We start from the raw sequence: 26,147 nt of genomic DNA, 5'->3' as shown, positions 1-26,147 counted from the left end.
AATTATTTTAAAAGTTAAAAACTAAAAACTAAACAAGAAAATAATTGTACCACTGTAGTTAGTATAATTTATTATAATATGATATAATGATGTATGAAACTCGTTAGTCTTTAGAGTAGTTAGTACTTTAGTAATACAGTTGATTAATTATTTATCGAGCGTGATTTAAAAATAATTTAATATATTTTAAGTTGTGTCCTCGGGCAAAGGAATGTATAATAATTAAATAGAAAAATTGCGATCGAAAAAAATGTTATGGATGTGTTAAATTTGAATGAATGATAAATAATATCATTGTATACGAAAAACGTTTCTGAAACAGAGATGATTTATCTTTTTATCGGCCTAAAATATATATTTTCAGTGGGTGATAAAAAAGGTGGTTTATGTTTTAATGGCCTGAATACCCCAAAATTAAATCATGTACAAAAAATGGCAGTTTAAACAACTGGCGTATGTTTCATTGTTTCACACTTCTTGGACTAGTAATTTTTAACTATAACAAAAATCTAAAATTATTTGATAGTAAATCGTTATTTTACGCGTGAATTTTTGATTACATAAAAATTTATATACTTAAAATAAAATTGCTTTCATTAACAGTTTTCTTTTATAATTATTTTAAGCCAAACTTGTGGAAAACCTTGTATTAAATTTTCAATTCTAAGCTACTTCTAAAAATTTTTTTAGAAATTTTTAACTACAAAACAACTTGCAAATCTTCATGATTTTTACGAACTCAAACGCCAATAAAAAAAACTGTGCGTATGTATTCTTTTAATTTTTCAATCACTATATAAGACTAATTCATGATGATGAAGAACTTTGTATTATATTTCCAATGATATTGACTTAGCTAAAATTAGAAAAATTTTATCGGCATTTATATAAAAAAAAAAAACAATTATTCAAATGCCTACAAATAAGCGAAATATTTTGAAAATTAAATTATGTAATGAAAATGTTAATCTAAATAACTGGTGAATGTTTCAAGATGTATTTAAGATTTATACTTTTTGAATAATAACAAATATTGAAAATCGTTGAGGATAAATTGTAATCGCGTTACGCGATTTCGTAAAAATTTTAAATTCAGACATTTATAACATTTGTTTGTTTTTGTAACTTTTTTTTTACCGGTTTGACCAACTTTTGCATTACTTCCGCGATGCCGCCATCTTTTATTGAGAAACAATAGTACAGTCGACTTGAGCTACATTAAGGGGTTTGGGGAATTAACTCTTCGATAAAATATACATATAATAATAAATAAATTATTATTCTAATATTCACATAATTTTATAAAGCCATGTGTTCATGCGGTTTTCGCGGACCGACCAAAGTTAGGCGTCCTAGACGTCTCGTTCCTTTGTCATTTTTTAGAGTCGGTCATGGACAAAAAAAAAACACAAATCATTATAAAATTAATACATTCATCATTACGCTCAGAATCTAAAATATAATACACATGTAAAAATGTAGGTAATGTATATAATATACATTACGCTACCATTTTTATTTTTTTTCTTATAAATTATAATCATAATAACTTGATGATTTTTAAAAAATTTTTTGAATTATGTACACATAAATAACAATTTGTTAAATATATTGTGTATTTAAAGTTTAAACCTATAATATGTAGATACCGCTATCAGAAACATGTAATATACAATATGTTGTACAATAAAAATAATAACGTACTTATTAGTTATTAGTGATGAAAGTTATTCGAATATTATAATAGTATTATACGATAAATTTTTTAGCCGTTTGTCCAAGATAAGTCTTATTTAATTATAAGTATAACATTTATTTAATTCATACTATTTAAATATACTAAACATTTTGTAATTATCCTCAATAATAAGTATTTTCGAATTTGCCTCTCCCTATTTCTCAACAGGACTATAGGAGCGTGTCACTGAAAACGATGCTGCGCCGGCGCATAAAAATATTTCCTATTACGTTTGATAAAAATATGATTAATCATTTAAACTGGGAAACAATTATCTATCATAAGTTCAAAACTGTTTTGCAAATTTTTTTATGGTTTAAATTATTTTTGTTTGAATAAATTCGTTATTTACAAGTAAGTGTGTATCTAAATTTTAAATTTGTATTACAATAATTATGTTGTTATTTTTAACAACAATAAAGCAATAGCTATTTCACACTCAATTTTTTAGAATTATTATGTAGTTTTCCGTTTTCCTATTTATTTTAAAAGATCGTAATCCATAATAAGATACCTAGATATAATTTAAGTTAGCTATTTAAAACACCTTTCAGGTAAATTATGAATTTTTTTTTCATGTAATCTATGTTTATTTATGAAATAAAAATAACTGTGAATTGTGATAAGGTGTTTGAAAAAGTATTAAGTAATATCATTATTCATTAGTTTAAAAATTAAAATAGCATTTATCATGGTTACTGGCTTAAATATACTACCATTTAAAAATATATAAAAATAAAACAATTAACGTAGTTTTAAGACGATGCCATTTTTAAATCTGTATTTTTGGTAGTATTATGATTAGATAAATTATCTACTAAAATATAAAAATATAATATGAAGTCAATTCAACCTATGTATAGTTACGAAGGTATGCCATTTTTTTAATTCAATATTTCTGGTATAGTATTATGATAAAAATAATAAATTACCCATTTCCCTATAATACGTACAATTGTATTTTTTTTAAACATGTTTTTCAACACATTTTCACTAATTCATTAGTTTTAATAAAAAGTAAATCACTATGGCATCGGTATAATTTATAAATTACAACATACCTACGCACATGTTTTTTGTTTACATACATTGATTTCAAGAATGTTGGGTTAGGTGGGGATTTGGGGTGGTGTCTTTCTATTTTACGGTCAAAATCTAAGAGAATTTATTGTCTACCTTTTTTTTTTAGTAGGCTCAATCGCCATGGTTGTCATTCGCCGAGTCCCAAGTCCCGAGTCTGAGTGCCTCTCATCCGGGATTGAATAAGGCTTGCCGCAATCGGGATTCATAATAAGCCCAAACTATGTCGAATCTGACCAGTGCTAACAATTACTCATTCAAATTTTTCTTTTATTCAGTTTTATGTAAGGGAGCATTCGTTTTTCCAAGGCACATATTTATACTATAATATATAATAATACTTGTGTTTCTATCCCCCTCCGACCAATTCATAAGACAAAATCGATTTTTTTTTTAACGTTTTCACCCCATTTACTCTAAGACTCAAACCGTGTATTATAATACATCATCGATGTAATTACATACTTCTATCAAAACTTATAGCTTAGAAAATTGTATGTTTACATTAGTTTGTATTATCTGTATAATATCTGTAAACTGTAGTTTAGTCGTAACTCGTACTTCATAGTAGTTATTTTGTGAAATCGTTTAGTTGTGTAATGTGGCATGTGCATCAGTTCAAAAATATTAGAGTATTTGGAGTTTGGACGGCCGTTGTTCTTTATTCCATGACATTTTGTTCTCTCGGCTCCACTCGTGTTACCAACAACTAAATTATACTTTTTATCATTTAACTCGTCTTCGTCTATGGTTAATGTAGGTATATAGAATTTTCCAGTGACTTTATTTTTATTAGTTATTTAGTTACATTAGTACACTAAATATTCAAATGAAAATTTTAAAATAAAAAAAGATACTGAATACAACATTCAGTTTTAATTGTCTTTGCTGGCTTTCATTTTTCTTTTTTTGCATTTTATTTTATGGAACAAATTTTTAATAAAAAAAATACAATATATTAAAAAAAAAAAATTATTTTTGTTGAAGTTCATGGAGACATCTTAATGAATAATCATGTTTACATGTAAGTTTAAATATAATATACAATATAAAAAATTATAATAGTATCTAATATTATAAGGCAAAATAGATAAAAACAAAAAAATACATTCAAACAAATTTTTATTCTTAATTTTAGATATTTTTTAATTGTTTAATTTAATCAAGAAATTCTTTTTCTTCATAAACCTAACACATTAAAAAAAATTCAAATTAATAAATATCATTTATTCTTCTTGTTTTACCTAATTCTTTAACTTTAATCGTGATACTTATTAAAATGTATTATTTAAGTATTATTGACAAATAGAAATATATTTATTTATAACTACTTATACCTAGGTAGTTAATTATATTTATATTGATTTTGCATTAGTGACATGATTTGAATTTTTAATATTTTAATCAATTTTAAAAAATTTGTTGTTTAATAAAAATGTCAATTCTATTGTTTTTATTTTAAATACACAATGTTTAATTTTTAATACTTTATAATTATTTTATATTATATATATATATATATATATATTATTTTTTATATATATACCTATATCCTAACTATTTACAATTAATATGGTAAAATTGTTTTGAATTACACAAGTGAAAATATGGTAACGTATTTTAATATTTTATTTATTTTTATAAATTTAGGATGATATTTAATTTTTATTAACTATCATTAATTTACAATGTATTCAATTTAATTATAATATATTTTTGCTCAATAAAATGTCTGGTGATAAGTATGTTTTTAGAAAGCTACCAAACATTATATTTTTAATTCAATTTTAGCTCTTTAGACAGAGAAAACATCTAACTATGATAATGATGTATAGTCAGGTAAAATTTTGTAGATAGTTTTTAAGGTTTTGTTTGAGATAGAAAATTAAACGGCAATAATATGACAAGATTCAAGGACCATTTTTATATTACCTAGGTGCTAACGCTAACACAATTATTTTAATCTTAATTTTATCTAGAATCTGTCACAATTTAAAATTTAGTGATCATTGAATATTACATGTTTGGTTTTTTCAAATAATTTAAAGATATATAAGTTTGTTTTTTATGCAATGGATTTGAATATATATTACTCATATGTAAGACTTGGAAGTTCACGCTTTTGCATGTTTTTTTTTTTGCTGGATGATCTACAAATTTGAATCACAACTTAACGAGTTCAAAAAAATAAAAAAAATTAGTTTGCATATTTTTGTATATTTTGAGGGTTTTTTTTTACTTAAATATGCTTATTTTTAAATAAAATAGCATTTTCCTGCATTTTATTGCACTTTACTTGTGGTATTTTTTTGTTTTATTAATATTTCATGAAAATGTCAGACTTATAGTGTATTTAAAAATAAACATAAATTAAAACTTGTTTAAAATTATAAGTTGTATTCTAAAAATATAATATTATGTAATTTAAATACTGATAGATGGTAAACCGGTTATACTTCTGACTTAATTTAATTAAAACCTTAATCGTTATATTCTTGATTACTCCGATAACAAATCCGTAGAACTATTAATCATTAGTGGCGTACCTAGATACTTTTTCTTGGGTAGGCCCAATATTTTGATATAATGATTATCAATGAATATTTGTATTAAATAAAAAAGTAACAGAATATTGTGTATTATACATTTATTATATTATGCATATTATGAGTATTTATTTTAAAATTTAAAACTCATTGTACCTACCAATATTAGTCTTATAGACTCCACATTTGATGATATAAAACATTTTTTTGGAGGAGAAAAGTGGGTAGGCTCGGGCCTACCAGACTTACCCGCTGGCTACGCCACTGTTAATCGTGGAAGCATTCCTGTCAAAATCCCTAGTTGTAAATTGTAATTATTAAAGTAAATACAACATATATTATACTATTCATAATTAGGGCTGGGATTTTGATGCAAATGCATTTTTTTTTCTAGTGTTTCAGAATGTTGCTCCACAAGTATAAAATGTGTTTTGGGCGATGCTGATTAATTTAAAGTAATTATTATTTTGCATTTTTAGGGGATTTTTGAAGATTTTAGGGCATTTTTTTAGTTTTTAAAGCATTTTTCACAATTTGTTCATAAAATAAACAAAAATTGTTGCGATTAACAAAATATTTTTGGCAAACTGCTGACACGCCACGGTACGATTTATAAATAATTTATAAATAATATAGAACGACAATCGATTATCATCGATTACAATTTTATCATTGCTAGGACTTTCCGCTTAAATTAACGTCGTTATATACCTATTGACTAATATATACTAGCAAAAACAAGTTAAAATATTAAACAATTTTTTTTTTTTAATTATTATTTTATAATGAATGATTAAGAAAACAGAAATACAACAAAACAAAACAAGTAAAAATGTACAATCACAAAAAATTAATTATACAATTTTTTTTTAATTTTTTTATTAAGTCATAATAAATATAAGTGCATTTTTATATTGCATTTCTTGAGTTTTTTGAGTCATTTTTGAATTTTTTGAGATTTTTTGGGAATTAAAATCCCAGCCCTATTCATAATAATTAAATAGTGAATATTTTCCCCACCTTTTAATAATTATATTTGCCCTAAACAAAAAATAAACTTAATGTAAAAAAAAAAAAATAATAAATCCATATTTTAGTGACTTTTATACAAATTTCGAAAGTTTTTAATTCATAAACTTTAGGGCCTTACTCATAAACATATAATTTATTTGTATTGTTGTGTCTTGTATGTTAAAATGTCAATTACTAGGGTTGAAGCTTAGAAGATATAAAAATAAAGTAGATATTATGTAAAGCTTTTACATTTTTCTAATCAGTTGGTTGAGATAGCCAATTTATTTGGTAATATCTATAGTGTAGTATGGAAACTTAAGAAAAAAATTAAAATTTGGGCATTATTTTGATTACTCAGAAGAAAGTTATACTCTTAAAATTGTTAATAGCTATATTATTAAATTATTTTTAAAATATTATCTTGTAGGTACATATTTTTTTGGAAAATGTAAATTATTTCAGAACCCTAAATATATATTTTTTTAATACTATTGTAAAATAATACAATTTGTATTGACATTATTTTAATATTTGAAGACATTTTTTCAGGGTTTATTGGATTACTTTACTGAAAAAAACATGGAAAAATCTGATGAAAATATAAAAATTATTGAGGATGTAGATTCATTTGAAAATCGTGATTCATTGCTATATAGTGACTATGACAATACAAGTAAAACTGATTTTCAGTGTGACTTAACTCTGGATAATGAGTCACTTATGGTAATTGAAGATGATGATGATGATGATGATGATGATAATGGTGGTGATTCATTGAGTGATGTTAGTAATTGTGAAATTATAGATGAGAGAAAAGAATTGAATATACCTACTTCAATTAAAATACCAGAACAAAAGAATACTTTAAATGATGATTTTGAAGATGAATCAGAAGATGATTCTGATGCAGAAATATATAACTATAAGCAAACAATTGCAATAAATAAAAAAATTGTATCCACTGCTGCTATTAAAAATACTAAACAAAAAGAAAACAATTCTTTAAATGTAAAGAAATTATTTATTTCAAAAAATGACTCCTCTTTTTCTAAATTAAATCCTTTGGTAAAATCTAATCAAATTAAATTAACATCTGTGGCTACAATCAACAATCCGAAAACTAAATCATTGGATTTACAACCAGAGTTGTCAAGTAATAAAAAATTTGGTCATAAAGATGTTTACAAACTTACATCTTCAAAGGATTCATCATCAGATTTTTTAATAATTCCACACAATGGTATGAATTATATGATAACCAAAAACACACCTAAAAGAAATTCATCAATGAAGTCTTTATCATCTACATTAAAAATTCCAAGTACTATAGTTAAACCAAACGAACAAAATAAACAGTGCACAGTTATGTCATCAAGTTTTGAAAAAATAGAAGAGTCTAACTCAGTAGCTCGAATGCAACAACACCATAGTGAAAAATGTAAAATGGTACCAGATCAAGAACAGTTACCTATTAATTTAGAAAGAGTATTCAAACGAAACTCTAATTTTATTAAACAAAAAATAGCAACAAATCCTACTTCAAATGGTCATAAAGTTGGTGATTTTTTTCATCGGGGAAATTCATATCAATTTGTAAATACTAGGGAAACTAAAAATGTTCAGCGTAAAATTGTACCTACGGCTTCATCTATAAAGTCTGCTTTGAGTAGAATATCTACAACAATTGATTTAACCGATGACATAAAAAATAAAAAGGCTATTCCTCATACTGCTACAAGTAAGAATTCAAGTTCTTTTATCAAAAAAAGCAATATTTATCGCCAAAGAAGAAGTCCCTCGAAAAGTCCTATAATGACCGGAATTATTGATCTGTCATCAGATAGTCCACCGTTAAGTTCTTCTGAATGTGGTTTGTATAAATTATTATTTAAAATTTATTTTTGCTTTTATATAAATTACTTTGTATTTGTTTCAATTCAGATGAAATAACTAAAAATGATCATAAAACAATTAAGTCATCATCTTTAGACTCGTTTAACAAATCGAAAACAAAATTTAACTATTTTAAAATGCTTAAAAATGGCGCTAATGATTCGAATGGCCTTAGTGATGAAATATTAGATGCAAATTCTTGTGAAACCAGTACATCAAAAGTATTATTTGTTTTGATTTTGATTTTTTTTTTTTTAAGCTAAATAAAATTATATTTATACAGTTTTTCATTTTTTTAGAATTTACATATGAGGCAAGCAGTTAAAAAAAAATCTAATAAGAATAAAGTATTATTATCTCAAGAAGTTATTAATTTAAGTGATCTAAGTGATTCTTCCAATGAAGGTAAAAATTTTATTAGCTTAATCTATATGATTATATACATTTTTAATTTAAATTTAAAATATTTATTTTCAGAAAATAATGATACATCTGATCAGTTTATATCTTGCAAATATGAATATTGTGATACATTAGTGTATGAACCTGAATTGATTGATGATTTATATTGTAGTTTAGCATGTAAAAATTTAGATTTGGAAAAAATAAGAACTGAAGAAGAAAATGTTGTAGATAAAACTACAAATCTATCAAAAACATCTACAGTTAATCGAAAACATGTATTATCAAAATTGGAAAATAGAATAAATAAGAGGAAACAATTGCTAACAAGTTCTTGCCCAGATGATTTGATTAAAGAAAATGATGATTTTGATAAACAGTTGATAAATTTTTTTAATAAACCATCAGTAGAAGAAAATCAATCTTCTTTAAAATTATCTAAGCCAATTAGTTCTGTTGAAGCAGTAGTTGATGATAATGGTTATGATGTTGATGATGACGATGATGATGATGAAGATGATGATGACGATGATGATGATGACTATTTTGATCTCAAAGTATTACTGTTATAAATAACAATTTTATTGTGTATACATTATTTATATTTATATTTTATTTTAGCCTCTCATAGAAGACAAAGATGTATTGAAGTATATGATTGGGATGCAATTTAAATCTGCCCCTAAAAAATTGTTTGATAGACCTTTTCCATCTGAGAAGAACTTATTTGTTGTAGGACAAAAACTTGAAGGTATTGACCCCAAGCATGAAGCATTATTCTGTGTAATGACTGTATCAGAAGTTTGTGGTAATTTTTAATTTATTTTGATTTGGTACCGTAGATGCAAATAAGAAATTACATTGAGGAGAGTTATACTCAATTATTTTTTAACTAAAAAGATAATAAATCTATCAGTATACCTGGCTTTAAAAACTTCAAGTATTACTATGATTAAACATTATTTTTTATTATTTTTATATACAATATTAAATTAATTGTTTTATTGAACTTACAAATAATGACAAATTATTTACCATTGATATAATATTTATAGTTTTTTCAATATTGTTACTCTAAATCTCTAAAACTGTAATTAATAGTAACATTGTCAATATCATCCACTTTTCAATCTTTGTGTGGCAGAAAACTACCTTTCACAAGTAGCAAAATCGATTGACAAAGTTATTACTACATTAGACAATTTTGAAAGACTTGTTAAGAGTTATTAATTACACATTCATTTTTTAATGTATTAGTAGTATTAGTCATTATTCCATTTAAGTTATTGAAAATACTAATAACACTATAAAACAAAACAAAAAATATAATATAAATTACTAAATAATACTGTGTGTTGTTAAAAAAATTAAATATACTGATAAATTATGGAGCTGTACTCCTTCTCAAGCTATTCCATGTTTGCATCTTTGCTTGTATTTTGGTTATGATGTTTTACTTAATTTTATTTTTTATTGTTTGGTATGTTTATATTTTTATTAGGATATCGCATTAAATTACATTTTGATGGTTATCCGGATGATTATGATTTTTGGGTAAATGCAGATTGCCCAAATTTGTTTCATCCAGGATGGTGTGAAATGAATTCACGGATTTTACAACCACCAAATAATTATGAAAATGAATTTAATTGGATTAGTTATCTTAGAGAGTGTCAAGCTTTACCAGCTCCAAAACACAATTTTGTCTCTACTAAAAGCATTAATGTAAGTGACAGTAAATTACTACTCTACACTAGTAAAGATATGTAATCTTCAATCTTATATATGTAACTTGCAACCTACTTGGTGACTTATAATATATTTAATGTTGTGAAATGTAATTAAATTCAAATTCAATCTTATATAAGTTACTTAAAAAAAAACATCTAGATGGTTTTCAAGAGCAAATCCTATATTGTTTCATTTATTTTGTTATCATTTCCCTGTTAATTGGACATTTTTTCATATAAATGATGTTTTGAGAAGTATTGTTTACAACTTCAGCTTCTAGTTTTGTAAAATCGCATACATTGTGGAACAAAAAAAAAAAAAGTAGGTCAGCGCATTTTGGTGGTGGATGTTTGTCCATTGTCCCTTCGGTCCTCGGACAGAATAGTGTAATTTTACTGTAGATATTAGATTTGAATACAATCATATTGCATTCAATAAAAAACGATTCTGAGCGGACAAGGGGATCTTTTTTATTTAATTTTATTTGTTTCTATGATGATAAACAAAGCCATAAGTATTTTATACTACAGATTCGTGAAGTTGTACGTTTTTTCTCCTTTAACCGCTTTTATTTTGAGTATCATTTCGAAAATCGCAAAATGACCTCTTTAAAGTACCAGCTTAAGAACATTACCTTTCAGAAAATATACTAAACTTGTACTTTTGAGCAAGTTAAGGGGGAAAAAAGTGTTTACAGAATAAAAAAAGTGGGCAAGTGAGTACCGCTCTGCTGTACATTAGGTGCCGTATGGATCATTATTATATATTATAGGAGTGTTAAATTTGAATCCAATGATAGTTATCATTGTATACGAAAAACGATTCTGAACGAAGATGATTTGTCAGCCTAGGATATAATTTCTAGTGGTTGGTAAAAAAGGTGGTTTAAAAAAACCAGCTTATATTAAAAAATATTTTGAAAATTAAATCACGTAAAGAAAACGTGAATCTTAATAACTGGTAAAATTTTCAAGTATCTACGACTTATACTTTTTGAATAATAACAAATATTTAAAATCATTTGAGGATAAATCGTTATCGTTACGCTATTTCGTTAAAATTTAAAATTCAAACGCACTTAAAATTTTTCCTATAATGATGCTTCGAGTTTTCTCTATAGATACTTGAAGGTAAACTTATGGAAAACTTAGTGTTGTATTTTTAATCCTTAGTTATAAACACAAAAAATTTTATGATTTTTCAACTTCAAATATTTCGCAAATATTCATAATTTTGACGAATTTTCGTCAAAATTTGAACTTCAAATGCTAATAAAAAAAAATTGTGCCTATGTATTCTTATAATTTTTTAATCACTATAAGAATAACATATGAGGAACTTTGTATTAAATTTTCAAGTATTTTGATAGGGCCAAAAAAATTTTATCGACACTTCAAAAATATTTTTTCAGAAAAATTGAAAATTTCAGTTGTCTATAAATAGCTCAAAAAAAGTCAAAATATTTTGAAATTTAAATCACGTAAAGAAAACGCGAATCTTAATAACTGGTAAAATTTTCAAGTATCTACGACTTATACTTTTTGAATAATAACAAATATCAAAAATCGTTTGAGGCTAAACTGTTATTTAACGCGGTTTTTGTAAAAATTTAAATTTCAAACACTCATAAAAATTTTTTGTCTGAATCCGGTAGAGTTTTTTTTACAGATATTTGAAGAAAAATGTATGGAGAACCTTGTACCAAATTTTCAAAACTTAGTTATAAAAGAAAAAAATTTTATGATTTTTCAACTTCAAAATTACTTGCAAATTTTCGCGTTTTCGACAGATTTCGTAAAAATTTGAACTAAAAACGTTTATAAAAAAAATTGTGACTAACGATTTTTAATTTTTTTTAGCTACATTAAAAACAACTCATAAGGAACCTTGTATTAAATTTTCAAAACTTTTTGGTCATCCAAAAATTTTTTATCGACACTTAAAAAAAATTTCTCAAAAAAATAGAAAATTTCAGTGGTCTATAAATAACTCAAAAAAAGTCAAAATTTTTTGAAAATTTAACTGTATACGGATACCACTGACATTAACATTTGGTGAAAATTTCAAGTATTTTCAGTAATTAGTTTTTGAATTACAACCATAAAAAAAAATCGATTTGGTCGAAAACTGGTTTTGCCTAAAAATTGCCGTTTTTCCGTCATTTTTTTTTTGTTTTTCTCGATTTTTTTGAAAACTGTTGGAAAATGTTAACTTTTTACCTCTATAATGCACCAAGGATATTCACTTTTACATCGGAAACCACCCCCATTGTTTGAAATTGGAGCATTATTTCGACTAGTTATGCTGTACACAGACACAAAAAAAAAAAAAAAAAAAAAACACACATCATTGTAAAATCAATACATTCATCACTTCGTTCAGAATCTAAAAAGAAATAAATATCATTGTAAAACCAATACATTCCTCGTTCTGCTCTGAATCTAAAATGAATCAAAAATGCTCAATAACATTGTTTTATTATATGTTTGATCATAATTATTTACCATTATATAAATAGTAGAAATAATGTAAATGTTTTGATTACTCATTTACTCATCATTACTCATTATTTTGTTAGCTATAAATTATATTTTAAAATATATTATGTATTTTGTGTACATAGAACTATGAAAATCAACATAAATTTCATATCGGAGATAAATTAGAAGCATTAGATAAATTAACTCGCACACTTCCAAAACAATTAATATGCGTTGCTACTGTTGCTGATATCTTGGGTAATCGTATTCGTATTCATTTTGATGGATGGACAGATGATTTTGACTATTGGACTGATATTACATCTACTAATATACATCCAATAAGATGGTGTGATTACAATGGTCGAATTTTGTCTCCGCCTAGTGGTTATAATGGTTAGTTTTTATTTTGACCATCACTAAACCTATACTAAAATATTACAACTTTTTAGATATGAAAGGAAAAAAACCCTTCAATTGGACTGAATACTTGAAAGAAACAAATAGTAATCCTGTGCCTGAAGATGCATTTGTCCGTCGACCATTAAGAGACTTTTCTAATAAAATGACAATTGAGGTGGTTGATCTTGTTGTTCCAAGACTATTACGAATTGCTAGAGTAGTAGATGTTAGAGGTGATGAACTAAAAATTGTTTATGATGGATTTGATGATAATTACGCCTACTGGGTTGAAGATGATAGTCCAGATATCCATCCTGTTGGATGGTCTGCAAAGACTAACCATCCAATTGAACTACCTCCAGGTATAAATATGCCATTTACATAAATAATTAGGATAAGTTAATGAATTTAGTCTCAACTCTTATATTATGTTTAATTAATTTTAGGCACATTACTAGAGTAAATAATAAGTGAACCCATTAACAATTTTACCCACTAATTCATCTAATTAATAGTTCTGTGTAATTTCAATATTAACATTATAATGGTTGTTATTTTATTTTAAATTACCTAACACCATGTTCTTATACCATTTATCATTATTTATTTATTATATGTATATTTTAAGCACCTAATAAACTATGGAATTGCCATATCCTTGGCTGTAAGGGTTATGGAAATTCATCAAATAGATTAAAAAATGATCATAATGAATTAAGAGATTGTCCGTATGAAATGGATTCATGGAAAACAGCTGTAGCTGGGTTAGGAAAGATGCCTGATCGATTAAAAGCTAATAATGTTTTAATTACCACAAAATTAACAAGGTAGTATTAAATTTTTCTTTTTAAATGTTTTTTTATTAATGTGTACATTTTAACCAATTTAAATTAATGAATATTTTATAGTTCAAAATCTAAAAGCAATATACATCAGGCTAACGAAAAAAAAAAAAAAAAAAACCGAATACAGAATATAATAATTTGTTTAAGATCAAAGAAAAAATAAATGAAAAAAGGTATGATAACTTTTATACTTACGACTATAAGTGTCATTATTTTAATTATAATTGATTTTATCAAAAATAATTTAAATTTTTCAGATTAAACCTTATGTTAGATACAAATAATATTGAATCAGAATGTAATTCTGATAATATAAATTCATTTTCTAGTAACATTCCAAGTAGCAATAATAACAACTTGCGGAAAGCACTTGGCTTATCTCTTGTGGGTTATAATTTGGGTTCGATATATATGGAACAACAATGCAATTACTGGACCAGACATAATGCTCAACTAGGTATACCATTATTCAATACTACTGATGCAAGAACATGGTCTGTTCAAGAAGTGGCCTCATATGTTAAAAAAGTAGTTGAAACTAATACCTCAAAAAGTTCTAATACTAATGAAGAAATTAGTATATCAGATCGGTTCATTAATCAAGTATATATTTATTATTATTATTATTATTGGTGTTTTACAAATTCTTTAATAAGTGACTATTTTTTATAGGAAATTGATGGTGAGTCATTTTTAATGTTAAATCAAGATGATATAATGAATATATTAAAAGTTCCACTTGGTCATGCATTAAAATTAACCAATGCCATTATACTGTTAAGACAACGTAGCTTTGGGATTGATTTATTTGACAACCTTCCTCAACATTAAAATATTGACTTAAACTAATAATTTGAAATTGTATTTCTTAATTGACTAGTGTTATATTTTTATTTTTAAAACTTTAATTTTAAGTATTTTTTTTCTAAGTATTTTTGTGTTCTCCATGATAAATTATAGTTACCTTTGTATATTTATGTTTTGTAAATAAAAACAACTGTTACAAAAAAAAAAAAAATTAAATATAATATAATTATATTATTTTTTATTATTTGCTATTCATTGGGTAAACTGTTTGGTTTTCCCTTTCCATTATTTTATCATAGAATTTTAAAACTTCATGATTTCAAAAGCTACAAGCTACAACTATTTAATTTATTGGTTTGTTTATTATAACTTTAAAATTATAATCTAACCCTAGGTTATTCAGATCAATTATTAAAAAATACTATATAGTATTTTGTTTAACAATAATTTTAGATTCTGAACGTAGTGATGAATGTAATAATTTTACAATGATATGTTTTTTTTTTGTGTGTGTTTATGTACAGCATAACTTGTCAAAATAATGCTTCAATTTCAAACTTAGGCGATGGTTTCCGATGGCAAACTGAATATCTTTGGTGCATTATAGGGGGCAAAAGTAAACATTTTCCAACAGTTTTCAAATAAATCGATATTTTTATATGGTTGTAACCTTGTAACTCAAAAATAATCACTATAAATACTTGAAATTTTCACCAAATGTTTAAAATAAAGATATTAGTGTTATCTATATACAGTTAAATTTTTTGAGCTATTTATAGAAAACTGGAATTTTGGATTTTTTTTAAATGTCGATAACAAAATTTTGGGTACCCAAAAATTATCAGATAATACTACCAAATTTTTTATAATTTGTTCTTGTTCGAGTTAAAAAAAAAAAAAATAAAAAATCGTTAGTCATAAATTTTTTTTATAAACATTTGAAGATCAAATTTTTAAGAAGTACATCAAAATCGTGGAAATTCGCAAATAATTTTGTATTAGATACTTGAAAATTTATAACATTTTTAGTATTTATTGTTAAGGTAAAAAAATTCAATATAGAGTTTTCCTTCAAATAGTTATAGTGAAAACTCGAAAGATTATTATAGAAAAAATTATATATGGGTTTCAATTTTAGATTTTTACGAAATTGGGTAACGATAACGATTTATCCTCAATTGATTTTCAATATTTATTATTATTCAAAAAATATAAGTCATAGATACTTGAGAATTTCATTAGTTATTTACATAAATCATTTAACAACATAATATTCATTACAGTCAGAGGCATATTTAAGGGGGCCTTTGGTGTCCGTGCCCACCTCCATTCACTGTATCTTCCACTTATTTTTATTATTTAGAGTATTAGCCTCTTAATTCTAGACTCTCTGTACGTCCCATGTACGCTAATTTGAACTTTTTGTTTGTGCCCTTCTCCCCCATAAAGACATTTCTAAATACGTCCCTGATTAGAATGACCCACTCGACATCTACTATATTATACTGTACAGCCATGGGCGCCCATTGGGAGGGGCAAGGGGGGCACTTAGGCCCTAACCTTAACCTGGCACTTGCCCCCCCCCCCTGGACAAAAAATATTAAAAACTTGTAACTCAATAAATATTACCATAATATAATATAATAATCTTTACATTTGAGAATTTTTTATTTTGACCCCCCCTAAAATTTTACTTATGGGCGCCCATGTGTACAGCATAGCAGTACCTCTTTAAATTATAATTATATCATTGTTACTTGCTTTTAAGTGAATACTACAAGTATGGATCATATCTCACGGCATTGTATAAAAAATAAATAAAATCAGTTTTAAAATTTTAATATTTAATTTTATCTGATACAAATAACAAATTATTATTATTTTTTAAACAGTTAAATAATAAATGTGTTTAATATAAGGCATTCAATTTTGGTGAAGACGTTGAGTTGTACTTGAGTTAATAATGCTACAAGTGGAGAAGTCCGCAACCGTACTCCGTGAAAAAGTTTTTCCTTTTGTTTTGAGTGGGTAGGTACATAATAATTTACGCCTGATTAAATGATATATTTTATAAATTAAATTTTACAAAATAACTACTTGTAAATTAAATTAAATATTATTTGCTTCTAAATCGTACGTAGACTTGGAGTTCATTATATATACATAGTTACTGTATCTATTACTCTATAGATATCTAGGTACCTATTATCGGTTTGTTATCGCTCCGCCATCCATATAACAATAAATACATCGTATAATTTGTATAAATATAAAATAATGAGTTTATTTATTGATATTTACGATATATTGAAATAATAATAAAAATTAAAATTAAAAATATAATGTATAAAAATGTTGATGCTTTTCGTGATTCCCAAAATTCTGCCACATCTTTTAAAATGGTTTCACTATTATTTAGTTTTGATCGCCACATAAACTCCGCCATGTATGAGTCTAGAAAATTTAGATCTGTTCCTCAATGTTTTTGTTGACCCATTTGGTCGAACCTCGCGTTCTTTCGACATCTTGTGTGTGGATTCCCGAGTTAGGATCCACAAAATTGTATCCATGAATTATGATTAACTTGAATACGTACTGTGATGTTAGGATATTATTACTATAGCTGAATTACCCGGCTTCGCCCGTGTGCAGTTTTTACTTTCTGTAAACGAAATTTTTAATTCAACTCACATATAAAAAAATAAATAGTTGTATTTTAAAAAAAAAAAAATATTTTTAATTAATATATATATAATAAATCAAATTCTCAATAGTAGTAGTATCTGAATTACAAGTAAAAAAATATTAATAATAATATTTACAAATGAATAATAATTCTCATCAGTAATGAGTTTAATTATAATTATAATTTATAAAATTTAACTTCATAAAATATTAAAAATGGCTCCAGTCAAAACCTCTAGGCACCTATACGATATACCATAATTAGAGTTTTATTTTGTAGTATCTAAACCTAATGATCAGGTCCTCCAACTCTAAAAAATGCTACGTATAATTGTCCATGTGAGAAACTGTTATTTTTCAAATCTACACTACAATAAGTTAAAGTCGCTGACTTCACTTAAAATAAAATATTACTCACTAGTTGGTTCATTTGGTAAAAACTTGTGAAAAAAAGTCGTAAAATTAATTTAAATGACAAGCTAAAAAAAACAATAAAAAATATAAAATACAATTTCCTATCCCTCCTCTTAAAAAAGAAAAAAAAATGAAAAATCGGCCGACGTGGTGACATTCAGGAGTATATTTGAAACAACTCGAACTTTGTGGAAAAAAATTGAAAAAAGTTCATTTTGTGGCATTACAAAAATAGAACATAAAAAAGGCTTGTTCTTTTATGTTTTATGTATCTATACAAAGGATATCGATCCATATTATGTGATAAATATCTATGATAGGTTACCGTTATTTACGACTTACCCAATGGTACGTTTTTCCGTCGAATTATTAGATTATTTGTATTTTTTTACGATGTATTTATTATAATTTATTATGGATGGCGGGACTATAAAGTTTTCACTCTCCGCGGCGGATCTATATAATAAAATAAGCAAACCAGTACCGGTCTTTATCATTTCCACAAGGAAATTAATTGCTTGGTATTTTTGTGTACAAATATATGTATAAGACATTGTGTTGCTTATTTTTGTTTTGTTACAAATCACGATAGATTATACTATACTCGTATATTATAATATACCGTGTTTTCTAAATTAAAAAAATATTATGTTTACCCAATAAAACCCCCGTTTTTACGGTTTTAAATGATCTAAAATTTCTTATTCGATTAAATTGCAAAACCGGTAATTGTTTATGGTAATAGCAAACTAGCTGTATGTCAGTAAGTAAGTAGTAATTACATTGATTATACTCATTACTCGCCCAAATTTGATTTTAAAATTTATATAGAAGCACATAGATTAACTACAGAATAGATGAAAATTTCATCTGACATCTATTCTGTATTATTAATATATTATTTATTAATTATTAATAAATGGTAATAAGTAATAACATAATAATATTATAATATTATACACATTTCAATGACAATAACATATTATCATGAAGTCTTACGGTTGGTTACACTGATCTGATAGTAACCGAGATAACGTTCGAAAATGTTTTTAATTTTGTTACAAATTAAAAATACTATGTTACATTGTGCTTTCTGCTTACCGATTTCTACTTGGTACTTAGTGACTTTATTAAATAACGGTATTATTTCCGAAAACTTACGGTCATGTAAATTGTAAATGATGTGCTGTAATAAACATCATATCACCGCCAATAATATTATAATCTAACGCCGCCGGGCGGTCGTCAAATGTACGGAAATCGTTGGCCAAACAAATTGTTTTCCTGATCGTTTAGAAATTTTAACTGTCACCATTAACAATAACCATCATTATGAACGGTCAAGACGTAGTCGTAAGTATATGTTCTACGTGCGATATTCCAGAATTGAGTTTACATATTACGAATGACTATTACTATCTCGCGTTATTTAGGTCTACGAAAATGAAATGAAAAACTACGAGATGATGTTGACAGAGTTTTATGACGTAAATTCTAGTAACGCTGTAAAGCTATGTATGCAAGAAGAATTTGATAAGTTTGGTGAGCGAGACAAATGTTGGGTGCAGTGTTGCTATAACCTGGAGAACAGTAAAAACCAATATTTATTAATGTTCAGTTTGAACATTATGGAGGTAAGATATTTAGTTTTTTTTTTTATCTAACCACCCAGTACAAAGCAATTTATTTATATTATACGGTGATGTTTGATGTATAGATGATTATTAATAAGAAATGGGAAAAAATGACTTTCAAATCCCAAGAAACATTGAGGGAAGCAATTTTTAACCATATTGTTATGAAACACAATGAGTATCCAAAATATATGATCAGTAAAATGATCAAGTTATTAGTCGATATAGCCCGTAATGATTGGCCTTTACGGTATCCAAATTTTATTGATCATATTGCACAAGTAAGAGTTTTCTGTTACCTATTCAAAAACAAATAAATGAGTTATTAATATATTTGTGATTCATATAGTTGCTTGTAAACCCTGATCAAGTTCTTTTAGGCTTATCATTTTTGCTGTTGTCATCTGAAGAATTTATTAGTCCCAAAGAAGATCTTTTAGGCAAAAGAAAACATGAACTGAAAGTAAATTTTTTGAAGCACATTCCTAAATTGTTTGAAATACTTTCAGGTAAAATTATTATAGTATAGAAATTTTACTATTATACTGAAGAAATGTTACATTATTAATTTAATAATAATTATAACAGATGGTACCTACTATAAATAATTAACTATTAATAATAAATTATTTTTAGACATATTAAAAAATGCCCATAAAACATCAAATTCTGATGAAATATACGAAGCCGTTACAAAAGTATTTTCTGATATGTTTACATGGCTTCCATTTGAAAAGCATCTGACTCCAGATTTATTACATGTTTTGATGCCCCTAGGGAAAAAAGAGGTATATTTTGTATAATTTAATAAATGAATAGTATGAAATCATTGATTTTATTGTTTAGAATGCTACATCCATTAACATTTTGACTATATTTAATGAAGTTCTTAGTAAATCTTACACTCAAACAGAAGATAGATATTTCATTTTATCTGAGTTATGTCTTTATACATTCCGTTTAGTTGAAAATATAATTTCTGTTCCTGAAATTAGTTTTGTAAGCGAAGCGTAAGTATACATTAAAGTATTATAGTATTACAGTATACTTTTAATAAATATTAGTCTAATAAACTTTATATTTTTCAGTTACATGATTATAGTCATTGAAATTCTCTCTGTAGTCATTAGAAAATATTGGAACTATCTTGATAATCATTTCAATAATGGTGAATTCTTAGAATTACTATTACAATTTACATTCCGGCAAGATGTTTTAGAATGTTATTATCAGTGCTTGGATATATGGAGTAGTATTTTCGAAGCATTATCTGATCGTCCCGAGTGTATTGAAAAGTAATTATAAAATTTATTTTTAAATTGTACAATTATTTAAAATATTAAAAAATAAAATAAAATTTTAATAAGTATTAATACAGTTTACTTTCGAGTATTTGCGAAATAGAGTAGCAGGGCATCCACGGATAAGTGAATTCTGCGAATAATAATTTTTTTCATTAAACATATCAACAATTACCAAAAAGTATTAATATTAAACAAAAGTATTGTGTTTTACATCGTTATCGAGTAATTAGTTATCACAACCCAATGTATATATATATATATATTGTATACATATTATATGCATGTAAATAATTCTGCAGAAGACAAAGGATAATCCAATAATGCGGATAATCGAGAGTACACTGTAGTTTAAAATTATAAGCATTTAATAATTGTAAACTTAATATAAAAATTAAACTATGACTTGTTTAGAAAAAAGAACTTCTATAATTGTTCATGAATGTTATATTTAATATAAAACAATAGTGATTTGTAATTAATTTAAAAAATATTTTTAATAAGTTATTCACTAATAATGAATGAATGTATATATTCCAGGTATCGGCGTCTATTTTTAGATCTTGTTGAAAGAGTGACACAAAAAATTAATACTTTTGGCAGTATAAATGATGAAACTGTTGATGATGATGTATGTATTTGTATTAGTATTAGTATTGTAATGTACTAACACATTTTCACATTTTATATGAGTTTATTTCTTATGTTTAACCTTAAAGAGGGCATTAAACCTCCTGTATGTGTTGTCTCTGTCTTACAAATAGTAACAATTAAAGAATTAAACTTATGAAGAGACAACAATTTGGTATCCTTCTATAAGTTCTAAACATATATGCATGAATACCCCATGCCCCAATACTATTTGATTGTGTTTAATAATTTTTTGTAGTATATGTATTTTATACATTTTTCTTTCAAAATATAGTAGATGACTTACTATTCTTTGTAATAATCTAATTCTCAATTATCCTTTTATTACTAAAATTTTATTTATTAATTATTTTGCTGTATTTTAATTTGTTAAATATAATCTAACTATATTTAATTATTACTACATAAATATTTCAAAGAAGGTGCATTTTCTTGCTTGTATCATAAAAATCATAACTTTTTACAAATATAGAATATAGCAAATCTGTATTTATTACATCCAATTTGGTTTTGCATGCTTTTATACAATATAAAATTGACCTATTATTCAAACTTAAAGGTAAGAATATTATCTAAGGTATAACAAAAACTTTTATTGATATTTTAATTTTAAATTGAGCCATAAGAATTTTAAAATTGTAATAATTTACATAGTTTTAAATCACTTATAAATTAAACATTTGTAAAATTCTAAAATACTTTTTCTAAATAATATTCTTATAATCTTACCTTTTGTTTATAGGTCAATTTTTTTAATATTAAAGCTTACTACACAAAATTGGCTATGCTTAAATTTAGCAGTATATTATTGTAAGATAAAAAAAAAACACATGCAGATTCAACATCCTCTTAAGTATACAATTTTGTTGATCCAACAAAACAAAAAATGTATATTAGTGGCCAAGTATAAAACCTTAATGTACAATAATGATTGTATCATATTATCTTGATAAACCAGTTAATATGATGCTAGTTTAGCATGAATATTATTAGATTATCAAATTATTTTTCAATTTTATAATTGATTTTTATTTTTATTATTATTATTACATTTTAATTAAAATTAAGTTTACAATAACAGTAAATGTTTGTAAAAGTATTTAAATATAAATTAATATGATTAAATTAATTAATTTTTCTTTATATGTCTGAGTGAATATCATTTAGTTGAATTGCCTACAATATAATTACTAATTAATAATTATTGGCTTTATTATTGTGGTTAGACTTTCTTTTAAGTTCATATCTGCAAGCTAAGGCACTATTAAATACTTAGTTTAGAATTTCTCTCAATTAGAATATAAAGTATAATATTTAAATAAAACAAACCAAGTTTTTAAACTAATTACTTATCTATTATTATAATAATGTTATATATTATTTACAGCTTATTAAAAAAAAAAAATTCCAACTACTAAATAGTAATTTCCATTGTTGTCTTTATTTAAATTTTTACAGGGACAAACCGAATGCCAAATATTTTTGAATAAAAATATTGAAATCATATCAAATGTAGCACATCTTTATCCAGTTATTGCTGTGCCTGTGGTAAATACAAGAGTTGTATTAACTTTTCTAATTTAAAGATTGATGTAAATTCCATTAAATTAATAATAATGGTTCTAGGTTGATAATTGGAAAGTTTACATAAATGATTATATAACTATACTGAATTCACCCATGTTATTGGAAAACTTTAAAGATTCCAAGTGTATGTTCTTAGTTCCATCTACTAGGACTTTAACAAGCCTTAGTGGTTATTATGAAGATTCTATGAAAATTGCGATTACAAAAATGCTCAATGACATAGCAATTCAAGGTGTTGCTACAACTCCACTTTATCAATTACCCGTACCACAATCAACCACAAAAACTCTGATTCAAATGTAAAATATTTAAATTTTTGTTTAGCTAAAAAATTATTAAGTTACAAAAAGGTTGTTGTTATCACACTTATTTTTTTTTATATTAGTCAAAGTGAAATACTTACGGCTTTATCGAGGTGGATGCATTTATTAAACAATAACAAACAATTTTGTATGGAACAGAATCGAGAAAAACTTTTTTCCGTTTTGGTTACATCTTTACAAGACACGAGTCAACCCACTCAGATTCATGATGCTTGTGGAGTTTTATTACCAACCGTTACTGAACCTATGCTTGTTCATATTAGCGAGTATACATCATTGCTAGAACAACTATTATCTCCATTTTTAGATGGTTCTATTACACTTAATCATTTAAATAAAAAGGTAACATTTGCACAAAAATATTTATTTACTTAATTATTTATAACTTATACTTTTAGACTCGTTTGTCAGTAAGAGTAACATCTTTAAAGTTTCTTTTGACTTGTCCCAGTCAAGAAGAAGAAATTAAAGTACTGGTTCTTATGAATTATTTGAAGTCATTAGCACCATCTGGATTAAATGATTTAAAAATGTTAACTGATGTTCTTGTCAGTAGTGGACCTTACAAAATGTCTACTAGAAGGATTATTTATCGCGCTGTTGAAGTAACTATATTAATAATATCCCTTTTACATGTTATAATCATTATTTTTAAACCAATTTCTATAGCCATGTTTGGTTGAAGCGGTTACTCACTTGAAAAATTTTATGGTATCAGAATCCTCACTGAATGCACAAATAGAAAAAAGTGAACGGGTGATGACATTTTTGTCAGAAATGTATGAATTATTGCATGATACTATGTCACCTCAATTTGTACAAATTCTTATGCAAACATTTGTTGACTTGGATATGTAAGTATAATATTTTTACCAGTAGGTGCATTAACTAAAATAAGGTTATTATTTTGTTGTTAATTTTTTTTTTTTTCATTTACATATAGGATTTGGTCAGCTAGTACATCGTTGACAATTAAAATGCTTGAAGTTCTATCATTAATTGTTAAACATTCTTCTAAATCAAATAAAGAATTTACGTCTGTAGCAATTAAATTAGCACTAGAGAAATTAATTCCTTTGGTAGCTTCTAACTGCTACCCACCAACAGTCTCAGCACTTTATAATTTGCTCTATTGGTAAAATTATTATTTTATTATCAAATATTATTAAGAGTCACAGACATTGTTTTGTTTTTTTTTAGTGTTTTAATGTTTAAATGGAGATATTTTTTTCCTGCTTCTCCATCTCTCTCAGTGCTACATCCTAATAATGACAATAACATTGATAATTCTGAACAGTTCACTACAATATTGGAAGTAATAGGATACTCATTTATGATAAATGATATAAGTATTTTTTCACAAAACTTGAAAGCCATTGAAGAATTACACATGCAATGGAATTTATATGCAAAGGTATTAATTTAAAAAGAATAAATAATTTATTTTGAAAGAATTTTATAATTATTTAGTTTTTATTTTTTCTTAAGGAATATTTCAAACATTATTTTCTTAGTAAATACATGACTGTGTTATTGAATGTTATGGTTAATAAAAGCCATACAATACTATCAGACGAAATATCAATGGCTATTTATAACATGGCTAGTGTTGACTTTGATTATTTCTTTTCCAAATTTTTACCTGAGTATTTGAAACAAACAGATAATATACGTAATGATCAGCGACAATTTTTGAGGCAAAAACGAATGCAGCCTGTCAAAGTAGTTATTATCTTATTAATATAAGTTTATAAATATATTTAACATATTAATTTTGTTATTGTAGGAACTACCAACATTTATGGTTAATCTTGCCCAGCTAACAAATGACATAAGGTGTTCAAAACAAATTTGAACCAACTCATAAAGGTAAAATGACTGATTTTTTTACTTTGTCTACGTACTTCACCCTTGATTAAAAATTAATTTTTATTCTTAAGGTTATTGTAATAATTAAGTATTGATAATAAAATTATGATTATTTTTTATACATATATTTAATTATTTATTATAAATAAAATGTTTCTAACGTATTATGTAAATGGTTCAAAAAACTATGTTTTTAATTTTGTAAAAAGTATTTTCAGCAAAAAAAAAAACAGTGAGTCATCTTTAATTATAATTTATACTCTTTTATATAAAGTATGGTCTGTGTATGGTTAACAAATAATGGAACTGGACTTAGATTATACTTAGATTAGATGTCTTATGTTTTATTATTATTATTATGAATATTATAAGAATATGAATTATATAAATCTTGTAACACTTGTTAATAATAATTGTTTTAATTAATATATTTAATTTTTTTTTAGCGTTAAACCATTAGTTTTGGAAATATATCTTTTAACTAGGGATTATTCGTTTAGTATTTGTCAGTATAAAACTATTTTAATTTATAAAATGAAAAAAATATATCATAATATTTAATTATTTATTTTAGTATTTGAGTTTTGTCAAGATTTTATGTCAAGTATTCCCACAAAAAATCAGTTGATCTCGATAGTACTTTAACTTATGTTTCAACATAATCCAAATCAAGTTAAAACAATTATTGAATTACATCAAGTCGTTAATAACATTAACTAATTCCTTGTAACTAGGTATTAATTAT

General features: G+C 25.2%; 2 protein-coding genes across 2 annotated transcripts; both read left to right on the top strand.

The window, feature by feature from the left end:
• Positions 1-3,550: 3,550 nt before the first annotated feature.
• On the top strand, positions 3,551-15,179 carry LOC114123760 (uncharacterized). The gene is given in 14 exon segments (XM_027986838.2): positions 3,551-3,574; positions 6,928-8,248; positions 8,320-8,492; positions 8,571-8,676; positions 8,749-9,230; positions 9,295-9,481; positions 10,175-10,398; positions 13,028-13,280; positions 13,337-13,648; positions 13,915-14,113; positions 14,195-14,241; positions 14,244-14,304; positions 14,389-14,734; positions 14,804-15,179. Coding segments are annotated over 14 exon segments (3,879 nt in total). The 5' UTR covers positions 3,551-3,565; the 3' UTR covers positions 14,963-15,179.
• A 3,903-nt stretch (positions 15,180-19,082) lies between these two features.
• LOC114123784 (exportin-6) lies at positions 19,083-25,566 on the top strand. The gene is made up of 17 exons (XM_027986875.2): positions 19,083-19,390; positions 19,471-19,671; positions 19,755-19,952; positions 20,021-20,180; positions 20,308-20,459; positions 20,518-20,681; positions 20,760-20,966; positions 21,513-21,603; positions 23,082-23,171; positions 23,250-23,509; positions 23,596-23,875; positions 23,932-24,138; positions 24,203-24,387; positions 24,477-24,668; positions 24,734-24,947; positions 25,022-25,255; positions 25,320-25,566. Exons 1-17 carry the CDS (start codon positions 19,370-19,372, stop codon positions 25,386-25,388), a joined length of 2,925 nt encoding a protein of 974 aa, XP_027842676.1. The 5' UTR covers positions 19,083-19,369; the 3' UTR covers positions 25,389-25,566.
• The last annotated feature ends 581 nt before the right edge of the window (positions 25,567-26,147 follow it).

The sequence above is a fragment of the Aphis gossypii genome, chromosome 3 (assembly GCF_020184175.1).
Source record: "Aphis gossypii isolate Hap1 chromosome 3, ASM2018417v2, whole genome shotgun sequence".
Classification (NCBI taxonomy): domain Eukaryota; kingdom Metazoa; phylum Arthropoda; class Insecta; order Hemiptera; family Aphididae; genus Aphis; species Aphis gossypii.
This window is presented reverse-complemented; position numbering and strand designations above follow the sequence as displayed.

Coding starts and splice junctions, on each gene's coding strand:
- LOC114123784 (XM_027986875.2), top strand. CDS start 19,370: ATGAACGGTCAAGACGTAGTC. Junction 19,391..19,470: donor TGAACGGTCAAGACGTAGTC/GTAAGTATATGT, acceptor CGCGTTATTTAG/GTCTACGAAAATGAAATGAA. Junction 20,682..20,759: donor ATTAGTTTTGTAAGCGAAGC/GTAAGTATACAT, acceptor TATATTTTTCAG/TTACATGATTATAGTCATTG.